Source organism: Corylus avellana, chromosome 9, assembly GCF_965113065.1.
Source record: "Corylus avellana chromosome 9, dhCorAvel1.hap1.2, whole genome shotgun sequence".
In the NCBI taxonomy this organism is placed as follows: domain Eukaryota; kingdom Viridiplantae; phylum Streptophyta; class Magnoliopsida; order Fagales; family Betulaceae; genus Corylus; species Corylus avellana.
In genome coordinates this window covers 22638013-22665785 of record NC_142498.1, presented here as the reverse complement: position 1 = coordinate 22665785, position 27773 = coordinate 22638013, and the positions used below count along the sequence as shown (strand labels likewise).

The 27773-nt window shown below is 35.4% G+C and overlaps 2 protein-coding genes across 3 annotated transcripts; one reads left to right on the top strand and one right to left on the bottom strand.

Annotated features, from left to right (window-relative positions):
• Positions 1-63: 63 nt before the first annotated feature.
• On the top strand, positions 64-20024 carry LOC132189085 (uncharacterized). The gene is made up of 39 exons (XM_059603593.2): positions 64-228; positions 625-701; positions 919-1018; positions 1300-1407; positions 1978-2094; positions 2341-2491; positions 4118-4365; positions 4509-4697; positions 5598-5674; positions 5753-5870; positions 6574-6657; positions 7309-7404; positions 7507-7608; positions 8234-8302; positions 9321-9416; positions 9495-9602; positions 10237-10350; positions 10551-10634; positions 10788-10916; positions 11239-11437; positions 11555-11698; positions 11932-11978; positions 13179-13262; positions 13424-13492; positions 13578-13654; positions 14026-14095; positions 15238-15387; positions 16107-16172; positions 16310-16454; positions 16622-16686; positions 16773-16838; positions 17247-17340; positions 18020-18056; positions 18188-18245; positions 18345-18455; positions 18881-18948; positions 19340-19406; positions 19487-19555; positions 19702-20024. The coding sequence occupies exons 1-39, from the start codon at positions 157-159 to the stop codon at positions 19783-19785; spliced, it is 3909 nt and encodes a 1302-aa protein (XP_059459576.2). The 5' UTR covers positions 64-156; the 3' UTR covers positions 19786-20024.
• A 1265-nt stretch (positions 20025-21289) lies between these two features.
• On the bottom strand, positions 21290-27568 carry LOC132190009 (protein NLP4). Of its 2 annotated transcripts, none has more exons than XM_059604879.2 (5): positions 27023-27568; positions 25451-26502; positions 24136-24183; positions 23229-24048; positions 21290-22784 (listed from the first exon to the last, which is right to left on the bottom strand). In XM_059604879.2, the coding sequence occupies exons 2-5, from the start codon at positions 26345-26347 to the stop codon at positions 21916-21918; spliced, it is 2634 nt and encodes an 877-aa protein (XP_059460862.2). In that variant the 5' UTR covers positions 26348-26502; positions 27023-27568; the 3' UTR covers positions 21290-21915. The 2 variants fall into 2 exon arrangements, with proteins under 2 accessions (XP_059460862.2, XP_059460864.2); XM_059604881.2 differs by having other exon boundaries at positions 25451-26497.
• Positions 27569-27773: the final 205 nt, after the last annotated feature.

Genomic DNA, 27773 nt, shown 5'->3' with positions numbered 1-27773 from the left:
AGGCCAGATATATAGCTTTCCCAGGAGTTACAGTAACTATAAATACGGTTTTGGACTCTCTCACACTCTGAGTACGACTTCAACGGCTCTCGCCTTTTATTTTCACTCGCACTCTTTCTCTCGCACACAGAGTGAAACGCATAGCTCGTGGTTCAAATGAGAATCTGGAGCTGGAGCAGAACAATGGGGCTTCTTCTAGGGTTTCTCGCTTCAGTTTCTTTGTTCCAGGCAAGAACTCCGCCCACGATGTTCTTGCTCGATTCTCGATTTTCCTTTTCCTTCCCTTTCTGTTACTTTTCTTCTTTTTGTCTCAACTTTTTCTCCGATTTTTGGTTCTTTCTTTTTTCCTTTTCTTTTCATTTCTTTTTTTCTTTTTTTTTTTTTTCATCTCTTTTTGTTGATTGTTTGGTTTGCGAGGAAATGACTGAGGACCAAACGCCATGCCTTTTCTTGCTCTCTTTCTTTCTTTTCTCGGTAACCAAAAAGGAGTTTTAAGTTTGCAGTAACTTGAATTTGAGTTTCGGGATGGCACGCGTTTCGTGTAACTTCAAAAATTGTAGAGATGGAAGGGAATGGATCGCTCTCTTGGATTAATTTCGCTGAATTTGAGCATTATATGTGCAGGTCTTAGTCACCTCATCTGTTGTGAGTGCAGAGAGGTCCGATGCCCGGTTTCTTGTCACGTCCAGTGCCACATCAGGGTGAGCAGGCTTTATATGTACTTGTATATATTTTGCCCCGCTGCAAACTGCATGCTATGAAAAATTGCCATGCCGGCATGCCCTGCTTCTGTATTACACATACTCTGTTGTGGTTTAGAATTTCTGACCATATGGTCCATATCTTTGCAAAATGTTCTGAAAGAATTTGATTTTATTTAAGAAGTTGATAATTTCTAATTTCTTTTATGTTGTTTAGGGTAAAGCATTCTGAAGATTATTGTGCGATGTATGACATTTGTGGAAAACGTAAAGATGGAAAAGTTTTGAACTGTCCTTTCGGTTCCCCTGCTATGAAGGTATTTGTTCGCATTGTCTATTGCTGTCTCTGTTTTAGCTCTCGAGTAATTGAGCTAGACTTCTTACTTTACTATTATTATAATTGTCTTGTATGTATATATGTGTATATGCGTTTCGGTTTGCTGTCAAATATATGTAGTGTTGTTGGGTTAGTGGGTTGATCCCTGTTTCGAAAACAGAGTAGGTACCAGTCTACCTTGCTTCTGGTTCTGTTAGTTTCAAGGTTTTTTGTTTTTAACCTGTGAATGCCTTACCTGAAATGTATGGTTATGCTTACCAGCCGGACGAGTTGCTTTCATCAAAGATCCAAAGTTTATGCCCAACAATCACTGGCAATGTCTGTTGTACAGAATATCAGTTCGACACATTACGGACACAAGTCCAGCAAGTAAGATTTTTATTGAACTCTATGATTTATATCCTGACTCATTATTTGATATCTAATTATTGTTACTTTGGCTGAGATTTGTTGCTCCTTCTTTTGTCCAGCATCATATGGTATTCTATGTGATAATTCATATTTCTTACTTGTTTGAAAAGTTCGTTGTAAATGCCTATTTCTAATTTATCTTCATTGCAATTTCTACACCTACGACAGTCTTGGTTTACTGTTTTCCACTGCCTGATGTTTGTTAGAGTTTGAATGACACATATCAACTTCTTTAGGTTCATTTATTTTCTAAGCCAGCAGTCTTATGTTTTGTTCTAAATGGCAGCAGAATTTTTTTGTTCCATAGAGATATGTGAATCTTGATTTGATTATCAGTGAATATTGTGCCTATCTTACAAATGCTCCTTATATTTACTGATTTTCATTAATTCTTTGGGACTTGAGTGTGAGCCCTGCTGAGTTTCAAAGCCTATTCAGATATCGTTGTTCATCTTGTTCCTTCTTTACAAGCTTTCCAGCGCCCACAGTATAATAATATATAATCTCAATATTAATACTTTTTTGCAGGCAATACCTTTTCTTGTAGGTTGTCCAGCATGCTTGAGAAACTTTTTAAACCTGTTCTGCGAGCTTACGTGCTCTCCAAATCAGAGTTTATTTATCAATGTGACTTCTGTTTCCAAGGTCAGGAATTCCCACTTATTCTTCCTGGTCACAATTGCAGAGAGGTCTTCGTGTTGTCATTATGTTGTGCCCCTTATCATGCAATATTTTCTGTTGGATACAAGTTGGTTTTGCTAGAGAGAATTAGACTAAAGCTTTGGTTATTGTTTGATGAGGTGATTGTTAGATATATATACGTCTCATTGGAGACTGACATACTTGTGTATGTAAAAGTGTAACTTTATTTTGTGACTTATTCTTTTTCAGGTTAATAACAACTTGACCGTGGATGGGATTGATTTTTTTATAACTGATGGTTTTGGTGAAGGGTTATACGACTCTTGCAATGATGTAAAGTTTGGTACCATGAATTCTCGAGCTTTAGAATTTATTGGTGCTGGTGCTCAAAACTTTAAAGGTAATCTGATCCTTTTGAAATTGAAACCTAAAGCTCTCTCTCTCTCTCTCTCTCTCTCTCTCTCTCTCTCTCTCTCTCACTTATATGTACATATAGATGCAATGGTTTTAAGCCGTGATGGGGAACAACGAATAGCCAATAAGATGTCTATTCTATAAATCATGTTTATGAATATGAACTTTTAAAGGGTATCCATGTACTTGATTGTTTGAGAATGGATTGGCGGTTATTTGTAAACCCACCATCTTTGGAAGGAATTGATTTTCCAAAAACTTGCTTTTGGATTGAAAATGTACGCAACTTCCTTAATATTTTAACACTGTTGGAGTTTTGGAAGTGGATGCTCAATTAGTCATGATTTCCTTTATCCTTATGTCATGACATGGTCCAAGGTTCTAAGCATGTACTTTGACATCCTTCACTTTCACAGAGTAAGTGTAGTTAGGCAGTTTCCATTCAGCTTTGCCATTAGTAGGAAGGGCACTACTCTAGTCTCTATGATTGAGAAAGAGCTCAAAGTGCTGACATGAAAGACCTGGTTGATAACTTCAGTGGATATGTGGTTCCATAGCTCTCTAAAGTTACCTTACAAGGAGTGACTGGTCATCTTAGCGTCTCTTTTTAAATGTTATGGAATGAGATATTCTTTGGTTAGAGAGTTGCATACGAAATAAGTCTAAGAATGGGAGAGTACAGATAGCGTAAATGAAAATCTTTATCTGATTATAAAATTATGGGCCTTAAAAAGGCTGTATGAGTGGTTGGAAAGTGATTATGTCAGGAGAAATGACATTATAAAAGAGTGTAATTGGAGACTTATCTGATCAAAGATTTCTAAGGTTTGTGTAATTGCTTAAAACTTAAAGTGGCAATTTCGATTTGTGGAGTGCAATGTGGGGTTAGGAAGAAGGAGACAAATTTGAAGCCTTGGTTTATGAGCCCTCAATGACTAGGAAAAGATTGGCCTCATTTGATAACAGTCTTGAAAACACTTTTCTGTTTTAATACCAAAAACTCACTTTTATCAAAATCATTAACAAATAATTCAAAAAACTTAAACACTTTTTTAGAAAACTTTTTACCTCATAGGAATGTTTTGAGAAAGCAGGTGGTGATTAAAACAGATTGGAGAGAGATTGCCATCTCAGTCTTTTTTTTTTTTTTTTTTTTTTTTTTTTTCTTTTGTAAACACATCCAAACAATATTTTTGAGCGGACCCGACATAAAACATTTTCTCTAATATGGCCCCCATCAAGAAATACTTCTTACCAAACGCTTTTTGAACACCCCCCCCCCCCCCCCCCTCCCAAAAAAAAAAAAAAAATTCAAAACCGGTAGCTCTTCTGTCTTTTTATTTTTTTTCCCTTAACGTGATTGCTCAAAAATAATTTGATGGAAAACCCCCACAGTTTTATAATAATAAATGTTGGATTTTAAGAAGAAACTAGAATCTCTTTGATTAGTTATGCATGTATAGGAGCATCATAGACGAATAAGACTCCTTCCTTACCTTATGTATCTGTTTATTTTTTGGTCACTTAATAGCGAGGGAGAATGTGGTCTTTGTGGCGTTAAGTGCTTTGATATCTATAAGTTGCAGTGCTGATGCTGTAATTTTTGTTGCAGAGTGGTTTGCTTTTATTGGAAGACGAGCAGAATTAAATGTGCCGGGTTCACCATATGCCATTAAATTCCATTCAGATGTTACTGAGTCATCTGGAATGAAACCTATGAATGTTTCTACTTATTCATGTGGTGATATTTCACTAGGCTGTTCATGTGGTGATTGCCCTTCATCTCCAGTCTGCTCTAATACAGCTCCTCCTGCTTTGCATAAAAGAGGAGCTTGTTCAGTGAGAATTGGGTCTCTTAAGGTGAGAGAACATATTGTACTCTAGTTTAGCAGTTGCTGTGATTTATATGTTCATTTCAACGCAAGTACTCATAGGCACTTTTAGTTGTGTGACTTTAACATAGATGGCTTCGCTAACATGATTTCATTGTTTGCCAACTGCAGGCCAAATGTGTTGACTTTGCTTTAGCAATCCTGTATATCATATTGGTTTCTATGTTTTTAGGATGGGGTTTATTTCATCGGGCAAGAGAAAGGAAACCACATCCTAGAACAAAACATTTCTTGAATGCCACAATTGCTGGTCAACTCCATTCTGTTAACAGGCAAAAGGATGAGAACCTCCCCATGCAGGTGCATACTGATTTGCCACCAATTCCCAGTTATTTAACCATTATCCTTTTATAGTAATCAAATCTAACTATTCAACTTGAGTGCAAGTCTCATTGGTCACTAGCTTTGGTTAGAAAGGAAAAATAAATAAATTCACCGGCCATTATTCAAAAGTTTAGAGACAGTAATTTACAGTTATAGTAGGTGGCTCCAGTGCATTTCAAAAATGTTATTTACATGAGTATGAGTTGGGGGTATTTTGATGTCGTAATCATTGGATTAGAACTAGGAAGAGTGAATATATAAAGAGAGCACGAGCCAAATGTGGTATTGCTGCCGTATCATTGATAATTTAATTCTTTTTTTCCCCCATTTGCTCTTCCTCACTGTCTCCAGCTGTACCTTTTGACTATAATTTTCCATATGGGATTTCCTTTCTATGAAATATATATTCCCTGCCATTGATTGGGGAATATTCTTATCATGGTCTCTACCTAGAATTCTTCAAGTGTCCTCAATGTTTCCTCATGTGGATCTTATGGATTATTTATGTGATAATTGAACTCAATATAGCTTTGCGTAGCTTGGGGGGGGCGGGGGGTGCTGTTAGTAAGGAAACAAAGGATGCTGAAGTTACTATCCACTCCATGCTCATGTATCTGATTTTTTACTTTTCCTTTTCAGATTTTTTTGTCTGATTTTGCAGAATCACTTCGTCAGCAACCAAAATATGTTTTTGATTATTTATCGGCTATTCTCATTAACTGGCACATGCATTGATTCTGAAATATTTATGCTTCTATTATTCCAAAATTTTCCATTTGCCTCCAAAAAAAAAGTTATACTCTTATTTATTTTAATGTTAGTTTGTGTTCTGTCCTTTTGTTGGATAATCTTATCACAAGTTTCTTTTATTATCAGATGCTTGAAGATGCTCCACAAATTAGAAATGGGATCCAACTCTCAGTTGTGCAAGGATACATGTCAAACTTTTTCAGGTCACTGCCATGGCACTAAGGCTTATGTTGGTATAGGCAGAATGATTTTTGACATTGTGTATATATTGTCATGTTCAGGAAATATGGAACATGGGTTGCAAGAAATCCAACCTTAGTTTTGTGTTCATCGTTGGCTATGGTTCTTTTACTTTGTTTGGGTCTAATCCGTTTCAAGGTGGAGACACGGCCTGAAAAGGTATGATTTGTGAACAGACTCTGTTTCGCTTTTCTTTCTAATGCTTTGTTTAAGGCCCTATTGTGAACTCCTATCATTCTCAAATTTGCTTGAATTTGCCACATGGTATTAAGTCTTTGTGTTTTCTCATCATTGCACTTTTCCTTGTGGAGGAATCCAATCTCCTGTATGAGTGCTCTACAAACTTATTCATGACATGGCCAGGATCATATTCGATTTGGTACAAAAATACTTTGTGTAATACTAACGCCATTCATCTCATTTAAGAAGCATAGGGAGAGTTCCAGGACTTCAAAACATTTTGTGGACTTTTATTCTGAACTATTTCCTGGAATAGAGCAAAGGTTTTTGTGCCACTGTTGATGAGAATTTTAAATAAATTTTGTAGAAAGAATTCAGAAACTTTGATGAACTACTGCGAATGTGTGTCAAGATACTAATACAAATTTGGGAGTAATGATTTGAAAAATTTTCAACAACAAAAAATGCGAATTAGATAAAAAATGTTTGGGGCCAATATTGTCCTAAGAGAGAGTAGATTATACTTTATTTAGAAGCCACTATCAATGTGTTATATTCCAATTTCTGTTGGCAGTTGTTTCACAAGGCTTACAAGTTCTGTACTTTCAATTCTTAGTATCTTACTGTTTCTACTTATTTGTGTTGCATATGTGTGTCAACTTTTGTTTATGCACTGTTTCAGCTATGGGTAGGGCCTGGGAGTAAAGCTGCAGAGGAGAAACGATTTTTCGACACACACCTAGCTCCCTTTTACAGAATTGAACAGGTTCTACTTAATTCTAGTTTTTTATTGTTTATTTATTTGTCACTTTATCTAGTTTCTTCTCATACTTTCATTAGGTCTAGAAGCTAATAGGTTTATGGGGTTAACACTTAACACTGCCTTTAAGGCCTTTAGGAGATCCAAATACAGTCTTTGCTGGTACTATTAATGGATGTTGCCCTTGAATGGTTTTTAGTGTATAGAATCTTGTTTGAGTAGAATTCACTACAGCTGTTTTATTATTTTGTTTTGTATTTGTAGCATTTTATTTATTGATTTATTATTATGTTTGAGTGCATAAGCACCGATACACCTATGCTCTTGTTTATTTCCTTTCGTACATTGAAGAATATTCGTATACAACAAACCTTTGCTAATTTTAAGGTCTTCTTTGGGTGGGGGGTGGGATTGTGATTGTCGAACCATGATATCTATGGTTTTTAAAGGGTCCTTTTCTTAGAATGTGTTTTGACTGTACTAAATGCAATATTTTATCAAGGTTCTGTGTGAAATGGTAATTTAATTGTGCTACAATGCGATGGAGTTGATAACAGTGCTCACCTTTTTTAATTTCTGAGACAACACCACTGTGGGAGGATTTGTAGTATTTATTTAAGTTTTGAAGAGCTAACAATGTTGGTATTTTTTTTATAGATCATATTGGCAACAATTCCAGATGCGGTGGATGGTAAAATACCAAGTATTGTGACAGATGACAACATTAAGTTACTGTTTGAAATACAAAAGAAGGTACCTGTTCTGGTATTGCCTTTTAGATATAACTTGATTATGTGACTTGCATTGGATTTTTTTTTTTTATTAATATAATTTCCAAATACTCATATTTTTCAGGTTGATGGAATTCGTGCAAATTATTCAGGATCAATGATAAGTCTCAGTGATATTTGTATGAAGCCACTGGACCAAGATTGTGCCACTCAAAGTGTTCTACAGGTAAAATTGGTGGTCTGTATTTGGGTGGTGCACATAATAGACTCTAGTGATAGAACTTGTATAACTTTTTTTGTTTTTTTGTTTTTGTTTTTCATGATATGCAATTAACATGTCCTCATCAATTTTATTTGTGCTCTGTGCCTTTTTATAGGCTTTAAAGGAACTCTTATAGGAGTCAATTGAAGACGGGATACTGTAATAAATAGCCTATGCTTATATCTATGTCCATAGGACCAACCTAGAAGCATCTTATATTTTTATTTATTTCCTTTTTTCCTTTGAGGCTTGTAGATACAGCGGCAACATTCTGTGTAGAACTTGAATTGACATTGGCAAGACCTAATATTTCTTTTTTATTTTTTTTATTTGAAATATAAAGCAGCCACTTCAAATGTGTGGTTGTTGGGCATGCATGCATCTAATATTGCTTGCCGTGTTCTCTTTTTATTGCGTAATTGTAACATATCTCTATTTTACAACTTGCTATTTCATCTTGCTAAGAATTTCAACTATTTTTGAACTGTCTTTGTTGAAGTGCTATTTTTTTTTTCTTTTATTTTGAGAAGTATATTTGACATAATGAGATTAATATGCCTTTTCCTACTCTTTTCTCTTTTTATGACAGTATTTTAAAATGGATGTTAAAAATTATGATGATTTTGGGGGAGTTGAACACCTGAAGTATTGTTTTGAGGTATGTATTGGTCATTTCATCTTCATGTTGTCTCTTCTGTTCTATATGTTTGCATGCCTAGAATTTTGATCAGCTTTTTCTACGAAGTTGGTTTGGGCTTTCACTTCCAAAATCAGCTGCCAGAGAATGCAATTTTCTGGCACAATTTTCATTTAGTTTGGAGAGTTCCATTATATGTTTGCTTGTATGGATTGATATTGAGTAGCAAAGTATTGGATACATAGTATTGGGGGTGACATTTGTTACAAATAACAGGCACGGAAATGGACTGGATACTGGTACAGCTGTTTCCAACCCAACTGCTCATATTTGACATCTAATACTCTCACCTAATTTAGGTGAAATGTATGTCGAAATCGGAACTATTATTATTATTATTATTTTTTTATTTTTTATTTTTTTTTGTCCTGTAGAAAAAAATAAATTTCCCTCTGAAATTGTATTGACATTTCTGTTTGATGTTAAAATTAATTTATATACATTGCCTCCGCCCCATACTATTTGTCCACTATTCTAGTTTAGGATGTCCCAAAATATTGGCCACTTTGAAAAATAAATGGACACAATTTTAGTAACTTTCCTAACTCATTATTTACTTTGAAAAGTGAATGCCCGTTTTTGTTTGCTTTATTTGAGTTTAAATTAAGAAAGTTAATTCTATGAATTGGTAAATTTTTATTTCAAAAACAATTCATTTAAATTATGTCCTTTAAGAGTTGGATCTTTTTAGGAGGACAAACAATATAGGATGGATGGAGTGTTTAATCATTTATTATTCGTGAGTTTGGATAGTAGTGCTATAATGTGAGATAGACCTACCTCATGTATTAGTATGCTAATAGCTATCCTTTTGTTTCTTTTCTCCTAGCTTCTCGGTCTATTTCTTTTGAACTTTACCTGATGACTCTGAAGAGACTCTTGATCCCTAGCCATGATGAAATAATTATTTAGCCTCTATGTCTAGACTTGATAACTTTTTCCTTTTCCAAGTTGACACTTATGTATTCTCCTCTTTCAGCATTATTCCTCTGCAGACACATGTATGAGTGCATTTAAGGCTCCTCTAGATCCAAGCACTGCATTAGGAGGTTTCCCTGGGAACAATTTTTCTGAGGTAATCTATTCATCCCTTTTAAGTTGAAACTTAATTCGATTATTGAAGCATGACCCTAGAGTGATATTTCCATGACAGGCTTCTGCATTTATGGTAACTTATCCTGTAAACAATGCTATTGATAAAGAAGTTAATGTAACTCAAAGGGCAGTGGCTTGGGAGAAGGCTTTTATTCAGTTAGTGAAGGTTTTTTCTTAGTAATTTTGTCCTTTCAGTGGTTGTTTCTTACTTGTGTGCGTTGTTCTTTTCTTATGTGCTACTCTTTAAGTATTATTAGACTTGTCTGCAATGTTTTCACTACAAGAAAAACACACATTATGTGGAAAGTTATATCAAGTATGTTACTATCTTGAGAACCTGCTTTAGGAAGCAGGGTTGCTTATTCTGAACTGCTCATATGATATGACTGTATATGTATTCATGCATTTAGCATTACTAATTTGTTGGTGAGTTAAGTATGAGAGCTCATTTTGTTAAATTACTACTTGTTCCAAAAGTTTAAGCTTATAGGAGGAGATGAATTTAATCATTTAATTTATACTCTTAACACTCCCCCTTACATGTGGGTTCAAACTTTTCCTTAATTGGTGGAACCCAGCATGTAGAATATTTAATTGATATGGGAGGTGAATGACAAAATCAAGATTCGAGCTCATAAACTTTGGCTTTCATACTTTGTTAAATCACCACTTGTCCCAAAAGTTTAAACTTATAAGAAAAGATAAATTTAATCATTTAATTTATATTATAACACCTTTTTGCTGCATTTTCTCTTGATAACTTATATTTATTCACTCACTTTTTTTTTTTTTGGTGATAGGATGAGTTGTTGCCGATGGTGCAATCTAAAAATTTGACTCTTTCTTTTTCATCGGAAAGCTCCATTGAGGAAGAATTGAAAAGAGAAAGTACTGCAGATGCCATTACTATATTGGTCGGTTTGTCTTTCCCCCCTCTTTTCATAAAACATTTTTTTGTAGAAATAATTTTCATAATATTTCTGAACTAATTTATATTGAACTCTTGATTGTATAGTCCTGTACATGAGCTATTTCTCTCCTGTTATCTTTAAATTTTATTTTTCTATTAAGTTTATAATTTTTTGTGCATGTTTGCTACCTTATTTTGTTGCAGATAAGCTATCTTGTGATGTTTGCTTACATCTCTCTTACTTTGGGTGATACTCCGTGTTTACATTCTTTTTACATTTCATCTAAGGTATGCTCCCTTCCATAGTTTCAATTGTCTTTTACCTTGATGGACCTGTTTTCTATTATAGAGCCATGCTCTTCAGTCTTTCAAATGCTAAATTTTCTATATAGGAAAACTTATTTATTGCATAATTGATATTATATGATGGCTGGATTCCAGGTATTGCTTGGTCTTTTTGGAGTAATGCTTGTCATGTTCTCTGTTCTCGGATCAGTTGGATTTTTTAGTGCTATTGGAGTAAAATCTACGCTGATCATAATGGAAGTTATTCCATTTCTTGTTCTAGCTGTAAGTATGGGACACTTTTATCTTTTCCATTAATGTGTTTCTCCTACTGATGTTGTGATTACTATGTTCTTGACTGGAAGGTTGCACATAAAATCCTGTTTTCTTGTACTTAATCTCTATATTGTGACGTAATTGGAAAAATGTTTTCTTCATTACTTATATGCACATCACGTGGTTAACTGATTGTTCTGTTGTATCTATAAAAGCAATCTTTGGTCCATCCTTGTTATAGTTTATGAAGATCAATAAATGGTGAACCATTCCTCTCCCATTATTTTGTTCAACATCACATCTCTATATGGCTGGTCTTTTGTCATATCAGGTTGGGGTAGATAATATGTGCATACTGGTACATGCTGTTAAGCGGCAACCATTAGAGTTGCCTTTAGAAGGACGGATAAGTAATGCTCTTGTGGAAGTTGGACCATCCATAACCCTAGCAAGTCTCTCGGAGGTTTTAGCTTTTGCGGTTGGAAGTTTTATTCCTATGCCAGCTTGCCGCGTGTTCTCCATGTTTGCAGGTTAAAATTGTCCATGCATCCCAACATTTACCTGTGAAATAGTTTTTGTAGTTTTATTAGGTCATTATCTCTTATCTTTGGTAATTGTTTAAATTCCATTTGCACATTCTTTTGCAGCATTGGCCGTTCTTCTGGACTTCCTTCTGCAAGTTACTGCTTTTGTTGCTTTAATAGTTTTTGACTTTCTCCGAGCCGAGGATAAGAGGGTTGATTGCTTTCCTTGTATAAAAGTTTCTTCACCACATGCAGACTCTGATAAAGGTTTCCTTTACTTTTATAGTTTATGATCAATTGATGCATTATCCCCATTCCTTGTATGATTGTAGACTCTGATGTATGTTGGATTTTGTTTTCCTTTACTTTTATAGTTTATGATCAATTGATGCATTATCCCCATTCCTTGTATGATTGTAGACTCTGATGTATGTTGGATTTTGTTTTCTTTTCTTTGTGTACACTAAAATCTAATTGAAGGCTATCTTATGGAAGCTTAGGTATTATTAATCAGAGAAAACCTGGACTGCTGGTTCGATATATGAAGGTAATTAATTAACTGTCTTTTCATAAATTTTCCTTGGAAGTCATGTCTACATTAACAAATTGTGTACTCAATTTGGTTCACTGCAAAATAACCAATAGTATCTTAATGATTCAAGTAACTTTGGACTTGCGTGTATGATTCGGAGATAATGATACCACTCATTAAAGAAAATTGAACAGTGTCAAGTGCAATATCAAAAATATTATTCTAACCTGATATGACTATTATCACTTGTGCGATTATATTGATGGCCTAAAACATATTTGGCAACTAGTTGCAATCTGAAGAGAATTTTATTTCAATGACTGGGACTGAAGAGGAAAGTTGAGTGTCACAGATGATTAACTTATCCTCCTCCCCCACCCCCCGCCCCCCCAAAAAAAGCTCCAAATGCATACTGTGTGTAAATAATCTTGCAGAGTGCAACTAAAGCGAAAAAACTAATGGGGGTACACATCCGTATCATGCCATAAAAACTCCAAATGGCTTTTCTGGTACTGTGAACATGCAACATGATTGTGGATATAACATTGATTTGATTATGCAACCCTGTGCTTGGATCGTTTGATATGATATGTCTGCAGCATATGAATATAGTTAGTTGTATAGTTTGGTAGATTTGTCAAGCTACTTGAGCATAAGCCAGAACTCTATGCTTGCCTGGTTGATCATTCAGTGTGCATTTCATATGAGTATGTTCCTTATATTCCTCAATGTATTTATTTTATGCAATTCAAAGTAATTTATTGTGTATCTTAGATATAATGTAATTTTGCAGCAGTTAAACCTCTTACAATCCTTGTGGAGATTTTTCCTAATATGCCTCAATACTACTTGTGTCTCGGTCAGTATTCCTGATAGCAGTCATGATCCAACCTGTGTTTCCAAAAGTTTACAACTTCCCCATGTTGTACAAGCTACAGTTTTATGGAGAGTAAAAGTCACTGTTAAATTGTATTGCAAAATGCATAATATATCTTCTCTGGTGGTTAGGGCAAGGGCGTGACACTGTTTGAGTAGCATGCTAAGTGTTATTTATAGTCTTAGTTACTATAATAAACATTATTCCTATTAACTTGGGAATTTGTTCATAAAGGACCATTTTTTCCATGGTGATTTTAATTTCTTTTTCCTGGTAACAATCTGTATTTTTTTCCTTACCTAATTTCTAATGTTGTTGACTGGCAATTTGCATTCCAGGAAATCCACGCACCCATCCTCAGTCTTTGGGGAGTCAAAATAGTTGTCATTTCTGTCTTTTTTGGATGGGCGTTGGCTAGCATTGTGAGTCATGATCTTTCCCCCCCCCTCAAGTCTTCTGACATTATTATCTATATATCTGCTTGTGCCTCCTACGCATCTCAGCTTATAATTTCTCTTTTCTTTTCTTTTTTTAAAAAATTAATTTTTTTTTTATTTTTTTTATTTTTTTATAAATGTCATAGGCATTATGCACTAGGATTGAACCTGGTTTGGAACAAAAGATTGTTCTTCCCCGAGAATCGTATCTTCAGGTTTAACTACCTGACTTCATTATTTATATGTTTCAAGAAGAACTATTTATTTGGTATGCTAAGGCTCCATTTCAATTTTCTGCAGGGGTATTTTAATAATGTTTCAGAGTATCTCAGAATTGGACCACCCCTATACTTTGTTGTGAAGAACTATAACTATAGGTATCTTAGTGTCATTATTTTCCCTTTTGCCTCCAATTTGATCTACTTTGTAGCTCTTTTGTCATTCTTGTTATCATACCATTGGTTCTCTACCTTGATGAAAAGAGGAAAGGATCAAGTGCCAGCTGCTAAGGAGCACTGACACAATACCTAATCGTGCCTATTGTGGTTTTTTACAATTTGATCTTCAGACCTTTAGTTGCTGGTGTGATTTGATGAAGCTTTAATTATGATACTGCTGGAATTTTAACATTACTTTAACCTCTGTCTGTGTGAGAGCCAAGGAAGAGGGGATGGGGGATGAAACTTGATTTTGATCCATACTTGTCACTATGTTAAGACTACATTGCTGATGTTACTCTTCTCCTCAGCTCAGAATCAAGACATACGAACCAGTTATGCTCCATCAGCCAATGTGATTCAGACTCCCTTTTAAGTGAGGTAAAACCTTCTTAATTTGATATAGAAATTCTCGAGCACTATTTGATCTGCATACTAGATGCCTCCCATGCATCCTGCTCATTCACTTTTCAAAGTGAAAAATTTCACTTAGTACACCTCAGACTTTCACACATGGCAACGCATATGTTGTTATTTTTTAAGGCTGTGTTGAATGGGTTCTTATTTGCACTCTTTTACATGCCTCCTTTTTCTTTGCCCTTTTTATGCTTAACTCCACATATACATTAAAGTTAAGGTTTCTTCTAATTTTATTTCTGTAGTTTGTTAGAGGTTAATTAATAGAGTAGCTTTAGTTTCTTCAAAGATTTGGATATTCTCTAATTATTGGCAAATAAGTTGGCTATATATCGTAACCATTGGGTAAATGTAGGAATGTTTTATGTGATTGTCAAAATTTATACCTGACCTTTAGTTTGGGAAACAATTGTTTGAAGTAAAGTTTAGTTATAATATTCTCTCAGTCCCATGTTGAAGAAAAGTAAGGTTTTAAGGGGACATTATTTAATGCATTGTTTTTGAAATAAAGCTATCAATTTGCAAATTACTCTCCCAACTTAATTCAATTAAAGCAGCCAAAAAAGAGGTATTGACTTTTCTAATAAGGTAAAGGATAAGTTAGGGGAAAAAACTGCATCCATTAACTTTTCAAAGTGGAAAACATTCTGAGACATTTCTAATGGAGTAATGGGCAAGACATATGGGATTGAAGCAGATATATTTTTTCATCTAGTTAATTATTTCATATCATATATTTGTTGACTACATTGAACTCATGGAGTAGAAAAATACACATTTCATACCCTTTTTTAGAACAAATATAAAGGGGCTTATTGTATGATATAATACTTTTCAGTGTTGTTATATTAACTAATATTTGATTACGTTCATTATCTATTAGTATGAAACATGAATTCATGGATTGATGTGTTGTTGTTCAATGTTTTTCTTACAACCCGCACTATTAGTTTTGTAGAAAACATTCATATCCATGTGAATCTTTTGTAAAGGATGAGATGATTGACTAGTTTGGTTTGTTAGTTTTTTGCTCCTTATTTATCTTTGGTTTTCCCCTTAAAGTGTATTCTCTTTAATATGCATTATTTGTCTTTTTGCTTCTGTAGATTGCAAGAGCATCCTTAACACCAGAATCAACTTACATCGCTAAGCCTGCCGCTTCATGGCTTGATGATTTTCTTGTGTGGATGTCTCCAGAAGCATTTGGGTGCTGTCGAAAGTTTACAAATGGGAGTTATTGCCCTCCTGATGATCAGGTTATGATGCGGTCATTCTTAAAGTTTTTACTTCTTTTTCTAACATCAATGCGGAATGCTGGTGTTATGTTTTGCCTAAATGGGTTCAGTTCCCTAATAAATATGTTCCTTTTTTTCTTTTTCAATTATGATCATTCTTTTTAGTCGCATATTACGGGCTTAATGACTGGTGTAGATCAGGTTCACTCATATCTATGACATTAGACTTTCTTGCCCGGAGGTACTGGAATTTGTACTAAAAAGGATTGAGGTTATATAGAGGGATTAGGTCAAAATGAGTTCTCAAAACAGTAGAATTTCTTTCAACTTTGAAACCATGGAATGACATTTTTCTATCATTAAGGGTAATGAGACCTCCATTTTTGACATTGAGTAACATGATATCTCTTTTATCCACTATCATGCTTAACTATGATGGGGGTACCTCCATTTTTGAATTTGAGTAACAGGGTATCTCTTTTATCCACTATCATGCTTAACTATGATGGGGGTACCTCCATTTTTGAATTTGAGTAACATTGTACCTCTTTTATCCACTATCCCCCATCATAGTAAGAATATAACAATGATCATGCTGTAACAAAGATCACGCTTTTCCTGTAAATTCCTCGACTTAGCTATTATTATTAAATTTTTTCTGTGTTGCTACTGCACATTTCATTGAATTTACTAAATTTACGGTGTTTTTTATTATTATTATTTATTTATTTATGTTCCAGCCACCTTGCTGTTCTTCAAGTGGAGGTATTTGTGGCCTAGATGGAGTATGCAAAGACTGTACCACGGTAATTTACACCATGTAGATTAAATAAATATCTTTAGAATGAATCTTTAATCTAATTCCTTTGTAGCATTATTCAATTTTCTTTGTCAAATTATAAATTGAGATGTCTTAATTACTAACCACTTTGGAGCTGTTCAGTGCTTCCGTCACTCAGATTTGCATAATGATCGTCCATCTACTGTGCAATTCATGGAGAAACTTCCCTGGTTCCTGAATGCTCTACCCTCTGCTGATTGTGCTAAAGGTGGCCATGGGGCTTACACTAGTAGTGTGGAACTGAACGGTGGGTAGGATTGAATATTTCTTCTTCTATGATTTATTCTTTTTTTTTTTTTTTTTTTTTTTTTTTTTTTTTTTTACATTAACCTGTAAATTTAGACATTTAATGATGTACTTATTGGGCCCATAATGTGAAATTTGGTATTAAATTAATTAATCACAAATGATCAGGATATGAGACTGGTGTTATACAAGCGTCGTCATTTCGTACTTATCATACACCCCTCAACAAGCAGGTATGACAGTGCCTATCATCATGAGATTTGAACTGTTATTTATTATCTTTCTTATCTTGCGTTGAGAACCTGTAGTATATTTTCAGACTGACTATGTTAATTCAATGAGGGCTGCTCGAGAGTTCAGTTCAAAGGTTTCTGATTCTTTGAAGGTAATATTTCTGTGCCACCTCTCGCAATTCTTTCTCTATTATATTCCTTCTACTGGAAATTAATTCTGAAAAAAGGCTTCCCAGTTAGATATTTATATTTTCATGTGCCATTGTTGCTTGGAAATGATTCATAAAAAAAATAAAAATAAAATAAAAATAAAAATAAATAAATAAAATTGTTGTGTGGAAGTTCTCAGCATATTATTGTTAATAGAACGCTGAGATAGTTGGGTCACTTATACCCCTACAGTAAATTACAGTATCTTAAACATTTCGTGTCAGCTCCCTTTCTCTTAGAACAAGAAAAAAAATTCTACAGAATGCTTTGTGTACTAGTAATTTTACAATCTGGGATCTGATTCTGCACGGCTCAATACTTGTTACACTGACATTTCCTTTTTGGTGCAGATTGAGATCTTTCCATATTCAGTGTTTTATATGTTTTTTGAGCAATACCTTGACATATGGAGGACAGCGCTAATCAACCTTGCTATAGCCATTGGTCAGTTAACTTGAGAACTCTGTCACTGAAAGACTGACTTGCGTTTAATATTTTAGGACAGCATTGATCTTAGACACCTGACTGTGATCTTTGTTCTATGCTACTTGGTTTCACAGCTAGAAGTTTAGACGTGCCATTGCCTGCTCCAACGTTATTGCCATAATAACCTTGTTCTTTACTTTTTGTGCCTGTGTGCAGGCGCATGTTTGTTTTTTGAGCTTTAATAGTTAATTAACTTCATTTTTTTGGGTGGATTTCTATGTCTATTTCACTATACTTTTGGTACTTGATGGAAGATGTTGTATTTCTGGCTATAACATCATTCTTTCCTCATCATGTAAATTTTACATGTAGAATAATGATTTAATGTCTCGGTCTTGAAGTTAAAAGCACAAGCATGAGCTTTGAAATCATACAAAATTTACTGCTGACTCTAAACAATATCAAGTGATCAGAGATTAGCTTTGGGATGAGATTGTGACGAGAGTACTATTTAGTGACTGTTTGTCTTAACTTACTAAAAAGAAGACTATTAGCCTATATGGTTTGATTTTCATTACATAAAATTTTGGAGGTTCCAGTAAATTTTATAATAATCTAGTATAGCTGTGCATGGTCCGACTCATAGTTATTTTGACTTCTTACAAGAATTAATGGGGTCTCTTTGATGGTGTAACAGGTGCAGTGTTTGTTGTTTGTTTAATTATCACATGCAGGTCAGTATTAATATTTCCAGCTATTTATTTAGATAATAGCCTTTCGTATTTTAGCTTATTGACAGTAATGTTTTATCTTTCTGAAATAAACTGAGAGATCTCATTCCTCATTCTTTGATTCTTAATTGTAGTTTTTGGAATTCAGCAATTATTTTTCTGGTGTTAGCAATGATTGTCGTAGATCTCATGGTAATTTTCTTCCTGGATAATTATCAAATTTTGTCGTTTAGAATGGTGATGTTAATTATGCTTAATTAATTTATAATCAACCCAATTTGTTGATCTCAGGGTGTGATGGCAATTCTGAATATCCAATTGAATGCTGTCTCCGTCGTTAACCTTGTTATGTCAGTCGGCATTGCTGTTGAGTTTTGTGTGCATATGACACATGCTTTCTCGGTCAGTATTCCTGTTTTTCACTCTATTCTCTGCTTGGAGAAGGCATTTCTCATTGCTTCTTGATGGATTTCTGCAAACTCAAAAATTGCCATGTGTTATGATGCAAATAGTAGGGATTATGACTTAGTTGAGTTGAGTTTTGATATGGTGACAATTATACTTTTTGAACATTGAATATGAAGTGTTATGAAAAGGTGTGTGCCAACATAAACTTTCAACTTTTTAATGCTTTTCATAATTGTTAAAAAAAAAAAAAAAAAAAAAAAAAAAACAAAATTAATTTGTTTTGAGAGTTATGCTAGTGAGTTGCTGATGGCTCCCCTTTTGAATATTGAGACATTTTGTTTTTCTGGCTTTACAGTTTTCGGTAGTGCCATGTACAGACATTCCTTTTGTTAGTCTATTCTTATTGATTTCTTGAACAGGTAAGCAGTGGAGATAAGGAACAACGCACTAAGGAGGCTCTGGGTACAATGGGGGCATCTGTCTTCAGGTACTTTTTTTTTTTTAATGGCAAGAGAGCTAATGTCCAGATCCCTGAGAAATTTGCTTTACTTGTTGACACATGTAAATGGACTGTTATGCTTCCTTAAATAACTGTAGTTGTATTCATCAATTTAGCTTCTAATTGCATTAAAAAAACTGTAGTTGTATAGATGAATTCAGCTTCTAATTGCGTGGTCTAAAACTTATATTTTGTGGTTAACCTTTAAACCATGGTCTATCAAATAAATGACATTTCAGATCCAATGTAATTCGTGTCCTTTTGGCCCTGCTGCAAAATATGGGTTGTCCCAGCTTACTTGTCAAAGCTCCAGTACAAAGTTTTCAGTCAATTTGAAGTGACAAAAACTAATTTACATGTCTTTGACATAATTTTGCAGTGGAATCACGCTGACAAAGCTAGTTGGGGTGATTGTTCTTTGTTTCTCAAGGACAGAAGTTTTTGTGGTATTACTCCCTCTAAATTTTAGTTTCATAGGCGAATACTTTCCAGTGCCTTTAATATCTTCTCTGCTTGTGTTTTACAGGTTTATTACTTCCAAATGTACCTTGCATTGGTCCTTCTTGGTTTCTTGCATGGACTTGTATTCTTACCAGTAAGTCCATAATATTTCCCTTAAAAAAAATAAATAAATAAACGGGTATCCCAGACCACTGAAGTGGATAGATAATTGTTTCCATTGATCCACCTTCCTAGAGAAATGATAGTACCCATGTCTGTTCGTGGCTTTTATGTTCGCAGGTATTTTTGAGCATGTTTGGTCCACCTTCTAGATGTGTGCTCATGGAGCAGCGAGAAGATCATCCATCTCCATCACAACTGTAGGAAGCAATTTTTTTGTAGGTTAATTTTTTTCTCTTTTATACTGAAATTGCATGTATTATTAGTGAGAGAAAAATATTTGAATAGCTTCCAACATGTAGTATATAACGTTCTACTGATTAGGAAAAAGAAAAGGAAAGGAAAAAAAAAGTTTACCTTTCTTCACACCTCTGTTCAGTAATGTTGGCCCCATTTAAACAGAGCATCAATAACTTCCGTTTGGATTCTGGTCCATCAAGGCTGATTCTGTTTCCCTTCTGTATGGCTAATGCTGGTAACAGGCAATGACCCGACTGCCATTAGAGCACTTCTTGATGTACAATTAAGACGAAAAGAAAATAACTTTTTTTTTTTCTTTTTTCTTTTTAATTTTAATGCAAGAGTTGTATGTACAATAAAGAATTTTACTTGCTCTAAACTAGAGGAAGTTTTTTCAATTCAGTCTAGAAAATTGTCATTTGTTCCTTAAACATGCTTTTTAATAGCATTAAAATAATTGGGGGAAATTCTATTAAAAAAATGTATTTTAAAATCCATTTTGAAAGAAAACTCTGTCCCACTGGCTTGATGACTTTCTGCTACTATAAATATATTAATTAAGTGGTTTTAATCAGTGCAACCCACCTTCAATATGTGTAAAAAAGTAGACGCACATTCCGATTCCTGGACCGATTTATTTTATTTGGAGATGTGCAACTTTATTTGATGAAACAGCTAGTCTTCATATTCTATTCAAGATCTCCTCCACTTGCCCATCTCAAGTTCAAAGATCCACTAGAGCGAAGGACGCGGAATATCCATAAATGTTCCACCTTTCTAAGCGAATCTCACTCGTCATAAAGCTCTTCAACTGTGTGAGCATTATCTTATGTTCTTTTTAAAATCCCCAAAAGAGGCTCGCTTTAGAAAGGTGACCCCTGTGGCACCCTTTTCTCCCACTTTATTCTTCAAAATAAACCCTTAACCCTAATCATTGTCAGGAAGGACAATTAGTGTAATCAAACTTGGAAGATCACTCTTTTTATTACAGTTTTTCTTTCCAAAATGGCTTGCGTCGAAACAAAAAGGAGCCGAAAAAAAAAAGGGCTTAGAAAGCAACATGCTATCAGCGTAAGCAATTGTTTATCGAAAGGGCAAACCCACTCTATTGGTATTGGAGTTGCATAATTGAAGGGCTTGACGTAAGAGTGGAGACGAATATTTATAAATACAAGTTATTCTTGACCCAAGGCCAGAAAACTCCAGATCTACAACTCGTTGGGTCACCTTCCACACACACAGATATATACATATATAAGAAAAAATTATTTATCCAAGCCACCCCAAGAGAACCAGCTTTTGTCAGTATATGGCTGCTTTATGCCATTCTTATACTCTATTAATTACCAATCCTCCTTCCTTCTTAGACATTCAAAAATTAATACCCATACGAAATCTACACCAATGACATAAGGCAATATAAAAAAATAAGTAAAAATAATAATAATCCCACTTGCATCCGTCTACATTACCAAAACGGACATAAATTTCACTTTCATTCAAACTTTCGAGTACCCATTAAAATATACAGTAGTTATCAAATAGCAAAAACATTAAATATCGAGTTCCTTTTCTGAAATTTCTTCTACAATGATGTTTGACTTTACAAACTACAGCATTCAGGATTTTAAAAGCAATCCAGCCTTTGCTTGAACCTTAGACAACCACATTTCAAAACAATTTTGAAATATCAGATCAAGATTCCATAGCTGTTGTGGCCCACAGTGAACGACCAAGATTCACTGCTTCGAAAAAAGACCTCCCCCCCTTCTTTTTGCTGACTTTGTCCAGCAGTTCAGCTAGTTAAACTATGAAGCATTCTTGTGGCAGCCAACTCTGCTGGGAGTTCATGCTTACAACTTCCCAGCCAGGCTTTGACATCCAAACCAGAAATTAATGGAAGGATTGTAGACATTATGAACTTGAATCTCTGCGTATCTCATCACGACTACTCGGAGCACTTTACAATGAACAAGGGTTACTGCCACCTAAAGAATTTTCCAAATGATGATGAGAAACTTCTTTCATTTTGAACTTGAAACTTGGCAGACCTCACCAAGACCACTCAGAGCATTTTATAATTACAAAGGGCCACTAAGGATTTCGTAAATGATAATGAGAAACTTGGAGGCAGAGTTTGATAGTTTGGATCTGCGATGATCGGCATACATCAATACACTCCTCCAAATCAGCATCACATGTTAATAAGATCCACTCGGCATCATCATCCAAGTACTTGAGATTAAATCTACTTATGTCATCTATATTAAATCGTCTGGTGATTTCTAGCAGCAAATCCTTGTGTTTCCAAGTGTTTTGCATGCGAAAACGAACTTTCTCATCTCCATATGTGACCTTGACTTTGAGAGCATCCCCTTCTTGAGATAGCCGACCACTATCTTTCCATAAGGGTGGAAGATTCTCAGCATTAGGATGCTCATTAAGAGATTTATGGCTCCAGGATCTAGCCAGGAGGTTTGGTCCTTGACTTGAGGCCTGCAGCTCTGCTTCAATTCCAATCCTTTTTAGCACACCATCATCAAGGTCTTCTCCAACCATTGGATCGTCAAAACCAGCAACATTCCATGTAGGAGGATTTTGGTGTGTCCCACTGGAACAGCATTGACTTGAACTCGAATTCTGACTGCATGAAGAGGAGGGTGGTGATTTTGATGCAGCAGCTTGAGGGCTCAAAATCCCACCCTCAGGCTGCATGCTTGATGGCTGTGGATGCTCACGGAGCTTTGAAGCTGAAAATGGGTTGGTTCCCGATAAGTTTGGAGAGGCTAGCTCTGGGAAGTTTGTATAAAAGGATTTAATTTGAAAAGCACCAGATGCACCCTGCACTGAGTCGATTACCCCTTGGAGTTTCTGTAAGGAGTGACCAACCTTCTTAATTTTTCGAGAAGGCCAACGTTTAATCCCATGATGTCGGCAGATTCTTTTCAAAGTCGTTGGACACACTGAAAGTAAATAACAGATAAAAATATTAAACTCAAGAACTTGATACTAGAAATTATTAACATAACCTACCTTAAATATTAAAGGGAGCACTTATAAGTATTAAGCGATGCAGAAGCCAGCAAAATTGATACTAATGATTCTCCCAAAAAAATGCCACCATTTTCAAAATCTGCATGCACAAAGGATAGCTGCTGTAGTACAATCAAGGTGATAATCCAGCAAATAATGGTACCCAAGGATGGGTGCAGAGCAGACCCATTGTCATGCCTTACATTTTCTTTTCCCTTTTGGGTTCAATCTTTATTTTTTATCAGGAGAAATATACTTGTTTTCTTAATTTGTTTTTCTTCTTTTACTTTTCTTTTGGGAGGGGTTGAGGTTTAAAAGTCACCAACATTCAAGTATCAAATAAAATATGGCTTCAAAAGCAATGAAGCTTTTACCTCCAATACTCTTTGCGGCATCTTTTAGACTACCAGCAAAATATTGCTGAAGAACTTCCAAAGTGATCGTTTTCTCTGCCTTGGTACGTTTTTTCTCTCCCGCTTTACCCATATCCACACTTGGGAAGCTATCCTCATCATTTGGAGAACACTCTTCACCAAACTCAGCATTTCTTTTTAGGTTAGAATCATGTTGATGTTTCCAAAACTCTGAGGACTCATGTAAAATCTCTTCTCTGCTAGGTTTACCATCAACTGGCAAATTACTATCCTCCTTCAGCTCCTTGTCTGTTACAACACGTAAGCTCTGGCAAACCTGCTGTATAATAACGGACAGCGAATTAAGCATCTTCTTCTGTTCTTCAGGATCTGTACAATCCACAGGCAAGAAGAACTCCAAGACAAAGTCGGTTGTACCAGTGTGGATGCTGCGCAGGTGTATCGCAACAGCAGCCTGTAATCCAAACACCCTTGCATGGTGAGCCAAAGGGTACTCTGTCTTGCCAATGGATCTTATATCAGTTGAGAAGCATGGCTGGTTGGTCCTAAATGCTCTCCCAACCATTCCTTGACCCTTCAACAAGTGATGCTCAGAGCAAGCCTCATGGAAACCCTGCATATTGTAATCGGCTACAATGCAAGCATGATCTACAGTTGAAACACAATCAAGGTAGTTGTCATCAGAGTGCCGGCACCCCTCTTTACCTTGTTGAATGCATGGAACCCAAGTTTGAGCTAAGGGCAATCTATGTGTCTCGCAGGCAGATCTCAAAACTTCTAGAATCTCAGGCAATGCAGCTTGGTAAACCTTGTTGGATGCCTGCCAAAAAGAACCCTAACCATGAAATTTAAAAGAAAATTGGATAATTTTATTTATTAATATTATTTTGAAACAATATCCAGTTACCTTGACATGCTCAGAGCTCAAAGCATCATTACTCCTAAGATCAACAGCCTGCAAATTAAGAAGTTGGCTCCAATCAGAAACACAGGATTAATGTGCATTGCGGTTTCACATTTGGCATATAAACAGGTTAATTATACAAGAGAAGCTATAATCCATTGATGGTTCCAGAATAAAAGCTATACTTAGTTTAGAGAATACATCTGAAAATGCAACTCAAAAAGAAAAATGCCATATATATAGAAAGGAAAAAATTAGAAAAGGAAAGTGGAAATAGAATAAATTATGTACAGCAGAAATGAAAAGTACGAGTAGCAACACAATTCTCTGCAGAAGATGACCAACACAAGGGAAATCACTAATATTCCTTATTGCATACAAACTTATTCCTATGTTTTACTCATCTGATACACGAAACTTGTTGAAGATCAAGCTTTAAATTTAAATTCCTAATGTCAGAATTCCTCTCGGTTATAGACCTTGATGGAAATTAAATTCAACCATAGCAGAATCCAGAAGTCCTTATTTAATGAGCATGCTTGACAAGGGATCTCATTTGACACCACACCTAATACCAAAGTACAGAAGGTATGCATCCTATCAAAGGGGACATATGTTGTTTTTTGTATTCAAAGACATGGAGTAACTGAAGATCACAACTTAAAGCTGTATCTAGTGATTTTTGTGGTCTTCTTCAGATTGTCTTCCTTAAAGAGTTGATCATCACAATTAGAAATGTAAAGTTCTTCTGAATAAAGTTAAATTTGAAAATATTAAGATTTTCTAAGGAATTTCATTCTAGTTTTACAAAAAGGTGGATTAGATTTAATGTGGAGATCACAATTCACATTCCTATTAATATATCTAAATGAACTCCAGTGACTGGACATAAATATGTCTGTCCTTTTGTTCCCATTTTCTGTGTCTCTTGGACTTTGAATGCGTTGACAGAGAGGTCATAATTGATAAGCATTAAGGTAAACTTCCCATTCTCATGAGAACAGAAAATGCTCAATCGAGTATGTTGCTGCATGTGTTGTGGCAGTTCAAGTTCGAACCACAATCGCTGATCTCTCATGTTAGGACCACGAAATCAAGGGAAATATATATAGTTATTACACAGAATCACATATAAGAGTAAATCAAGAAGTTTGACGGCAATGGGACAACTACATTTACAATATCTTATAGTACATTTGCCAATGCCAGTAAGAATATTGAAGTAATTTTAAATGCCATTTATAGCCTTTAACCGCAAAGAAAGGGAGGAATCAACACAAGAACACAAAATTCTGAAAAACAAGCAAAGAACACGGACCTCAAGTGCCTTGCAAACACTTTCAAGCTCAGGGTGATACTTGATCTGCCGCTTCGTCATCACCACCTCAATAACGCCCAAGCAAGTCCTACTGCCTTGTTCAAAGATTGGAAGGGCAAGAGTTCCACAAATATCATGCAGTTGAGCATGACCAACTCTTGGGTACTCATCACTTCTAAAGAATCGAACATCTGGTGTCCACTCAGGAACCTTATCCAAGAAAACCCGACCAGGCAATCCTGCCAAGTCCTTAGAATCCTTCTCAGCTGAGAATACAAAGTTCTCAGAGATCTCTCGGTATCTTGCAATACTTGGACAGCTAGAACCAAGGGAGTAAGGTTGATTACTAGTTGTTAGAATGCGTCTACCCCCTCTACTGACAGGCACCCATATCTGTATAAGAACATCTTTATCTATTGTGACGTCTCTAATATACCCAATTGCCTTAATTAATCTCTCTGTTACAGAAGATGTAGAACCCGGATTCCCTCCGGGTGCAATCCACAACCTTGTGCCTAGTTCAGAACCTTCAATTACATTATTTTCAGACACACTACAACACTCGGCAAGAGTAATCGTATTCTGTCCGAGAGATATAGCATCGACTAAACTTCTTTCCTGTGATTCATCAGACGACGGTCTTTGCATCTCATCTTGATTGCCCTTTTGAGATGGACTTATGCTCAAGTTGCCATCAGTCTCCAAAGCAGGCCATAAAAGTAAAGGGTCTAAGAGGGCACCAGACCTAGAGGGATTCTGATGAAGGAATTCAGATCCATCTGTTGTTTCCAACCAGCATCCATCCAAAAAAAGTTCATCCATGAAGTCCAAATCCGTAGGTGTATCAAGCAGAGTATCCAGCATGGTAACGGGTGGTAAAACACCATCTTCCATCATTATCCTTCTTCAAAAGCCCACCAGTTTTTTGATCCTATTCCTCTGAATTTTAGAAGTTTGAAGTTCCAAAGTTGATCTCAAAGCGAGCTAAAAATATCCAAGAGAAGTTCTGGGAACATTTCCAGTCTCCACTCTTCCAAGTTCAAAACACTACTCTGTCCAAATTGGTGAAACATCATCAACAAGACTCTTGGAGAACAAGAATTACAGGAGAAATAACCAACAAACTTTCTCAGAGAATAAAAGCCAGGTAACTTCACTTTCACAAAAAGAAAGAAGACTTAATGTAAATATTTTATGAAGAGTGGGTATCTCCTTTTCACTTACGAATCAGTAATAATGCAAACTAGTAGAAATCAGTCGATTCCCAATTGCAAAACCACCATATCCATCAAAGTTTGGTAAAATCATGATGCAAATCAAAAAGGAAAGAAAAGCATAAAAAAAGAAAAAAGAAAACCCACTTTGTATATATTCTTCCAAGATGGTCAGTCAATACCTTTCACAACATATACCCAAGACCAAGATTCGAGCTTTCAAAAAAAGAAAATAAAGTCCCAAAATTCACATTTCATGATATCAGAACTACGCTAGGATTTCAGCCCAAAACACAACAACAAATGAGAACCAAGAAAAGAAAATAAATAATAGCTTGTAAAAGATTCTAGGAGATACCTAAGTGGGCTTTTATTTGTATATATTTTTTTTCTCCCTTATACTAGTACGTTTCCTGAAATACCCAAAGAAAAACTGTCTGATAAACAGGAACATGAACAACTGAACTGCACAAAAGCTTTGCTTTCAAAAGCCTTGTACTTGGGATATCCTTATTATCCCCCTCCAGTAGAATCGGTGCAGCTCACACTCTTTTTTTCTGGATTCCAGGCAATTGTGCCACTGTGAAAGAGGATTCTATTTCCAACTTCCAAGAGTGTGACCCGACGCGCCCCGCACACGCACGCCCCCACGCAATGGCCTCTTGAGCTTGGGAACTCGGCTGCAAAGTCAACTAACAGCCAAGCGTTTTCAGGTGAGAGTCGATGATGTCTCTGCTGACGTTAAATCTGATGTTGCTTTGTTGGAATTCGGTGGTTTGGTAATCAAAACTATGCAGTAATTTTGGTTCTATTGTATTCATATGATGAATATATATTAAGTAGCGATGGAATCGGTGAGAATCGGGAGACACAATAGAAGGCTTGTGCTTGGCACTACGCCAGCGGCAAGGCAATTGTTTTTGATGCTCTCACTCTCGCTTTTTGTATTTAATATGTCCACCACGAAAACCACCAAGGGGTTGACAACCGCGAGAGAATATCTTGTTTGTATTTCACTTCTCCTCAAATAATTTGATAATATAGTAATGAAAATTAGTATTTAAATTAACAATTTGTAAAAAATAAATAATAATTAATTTTTATTGTCA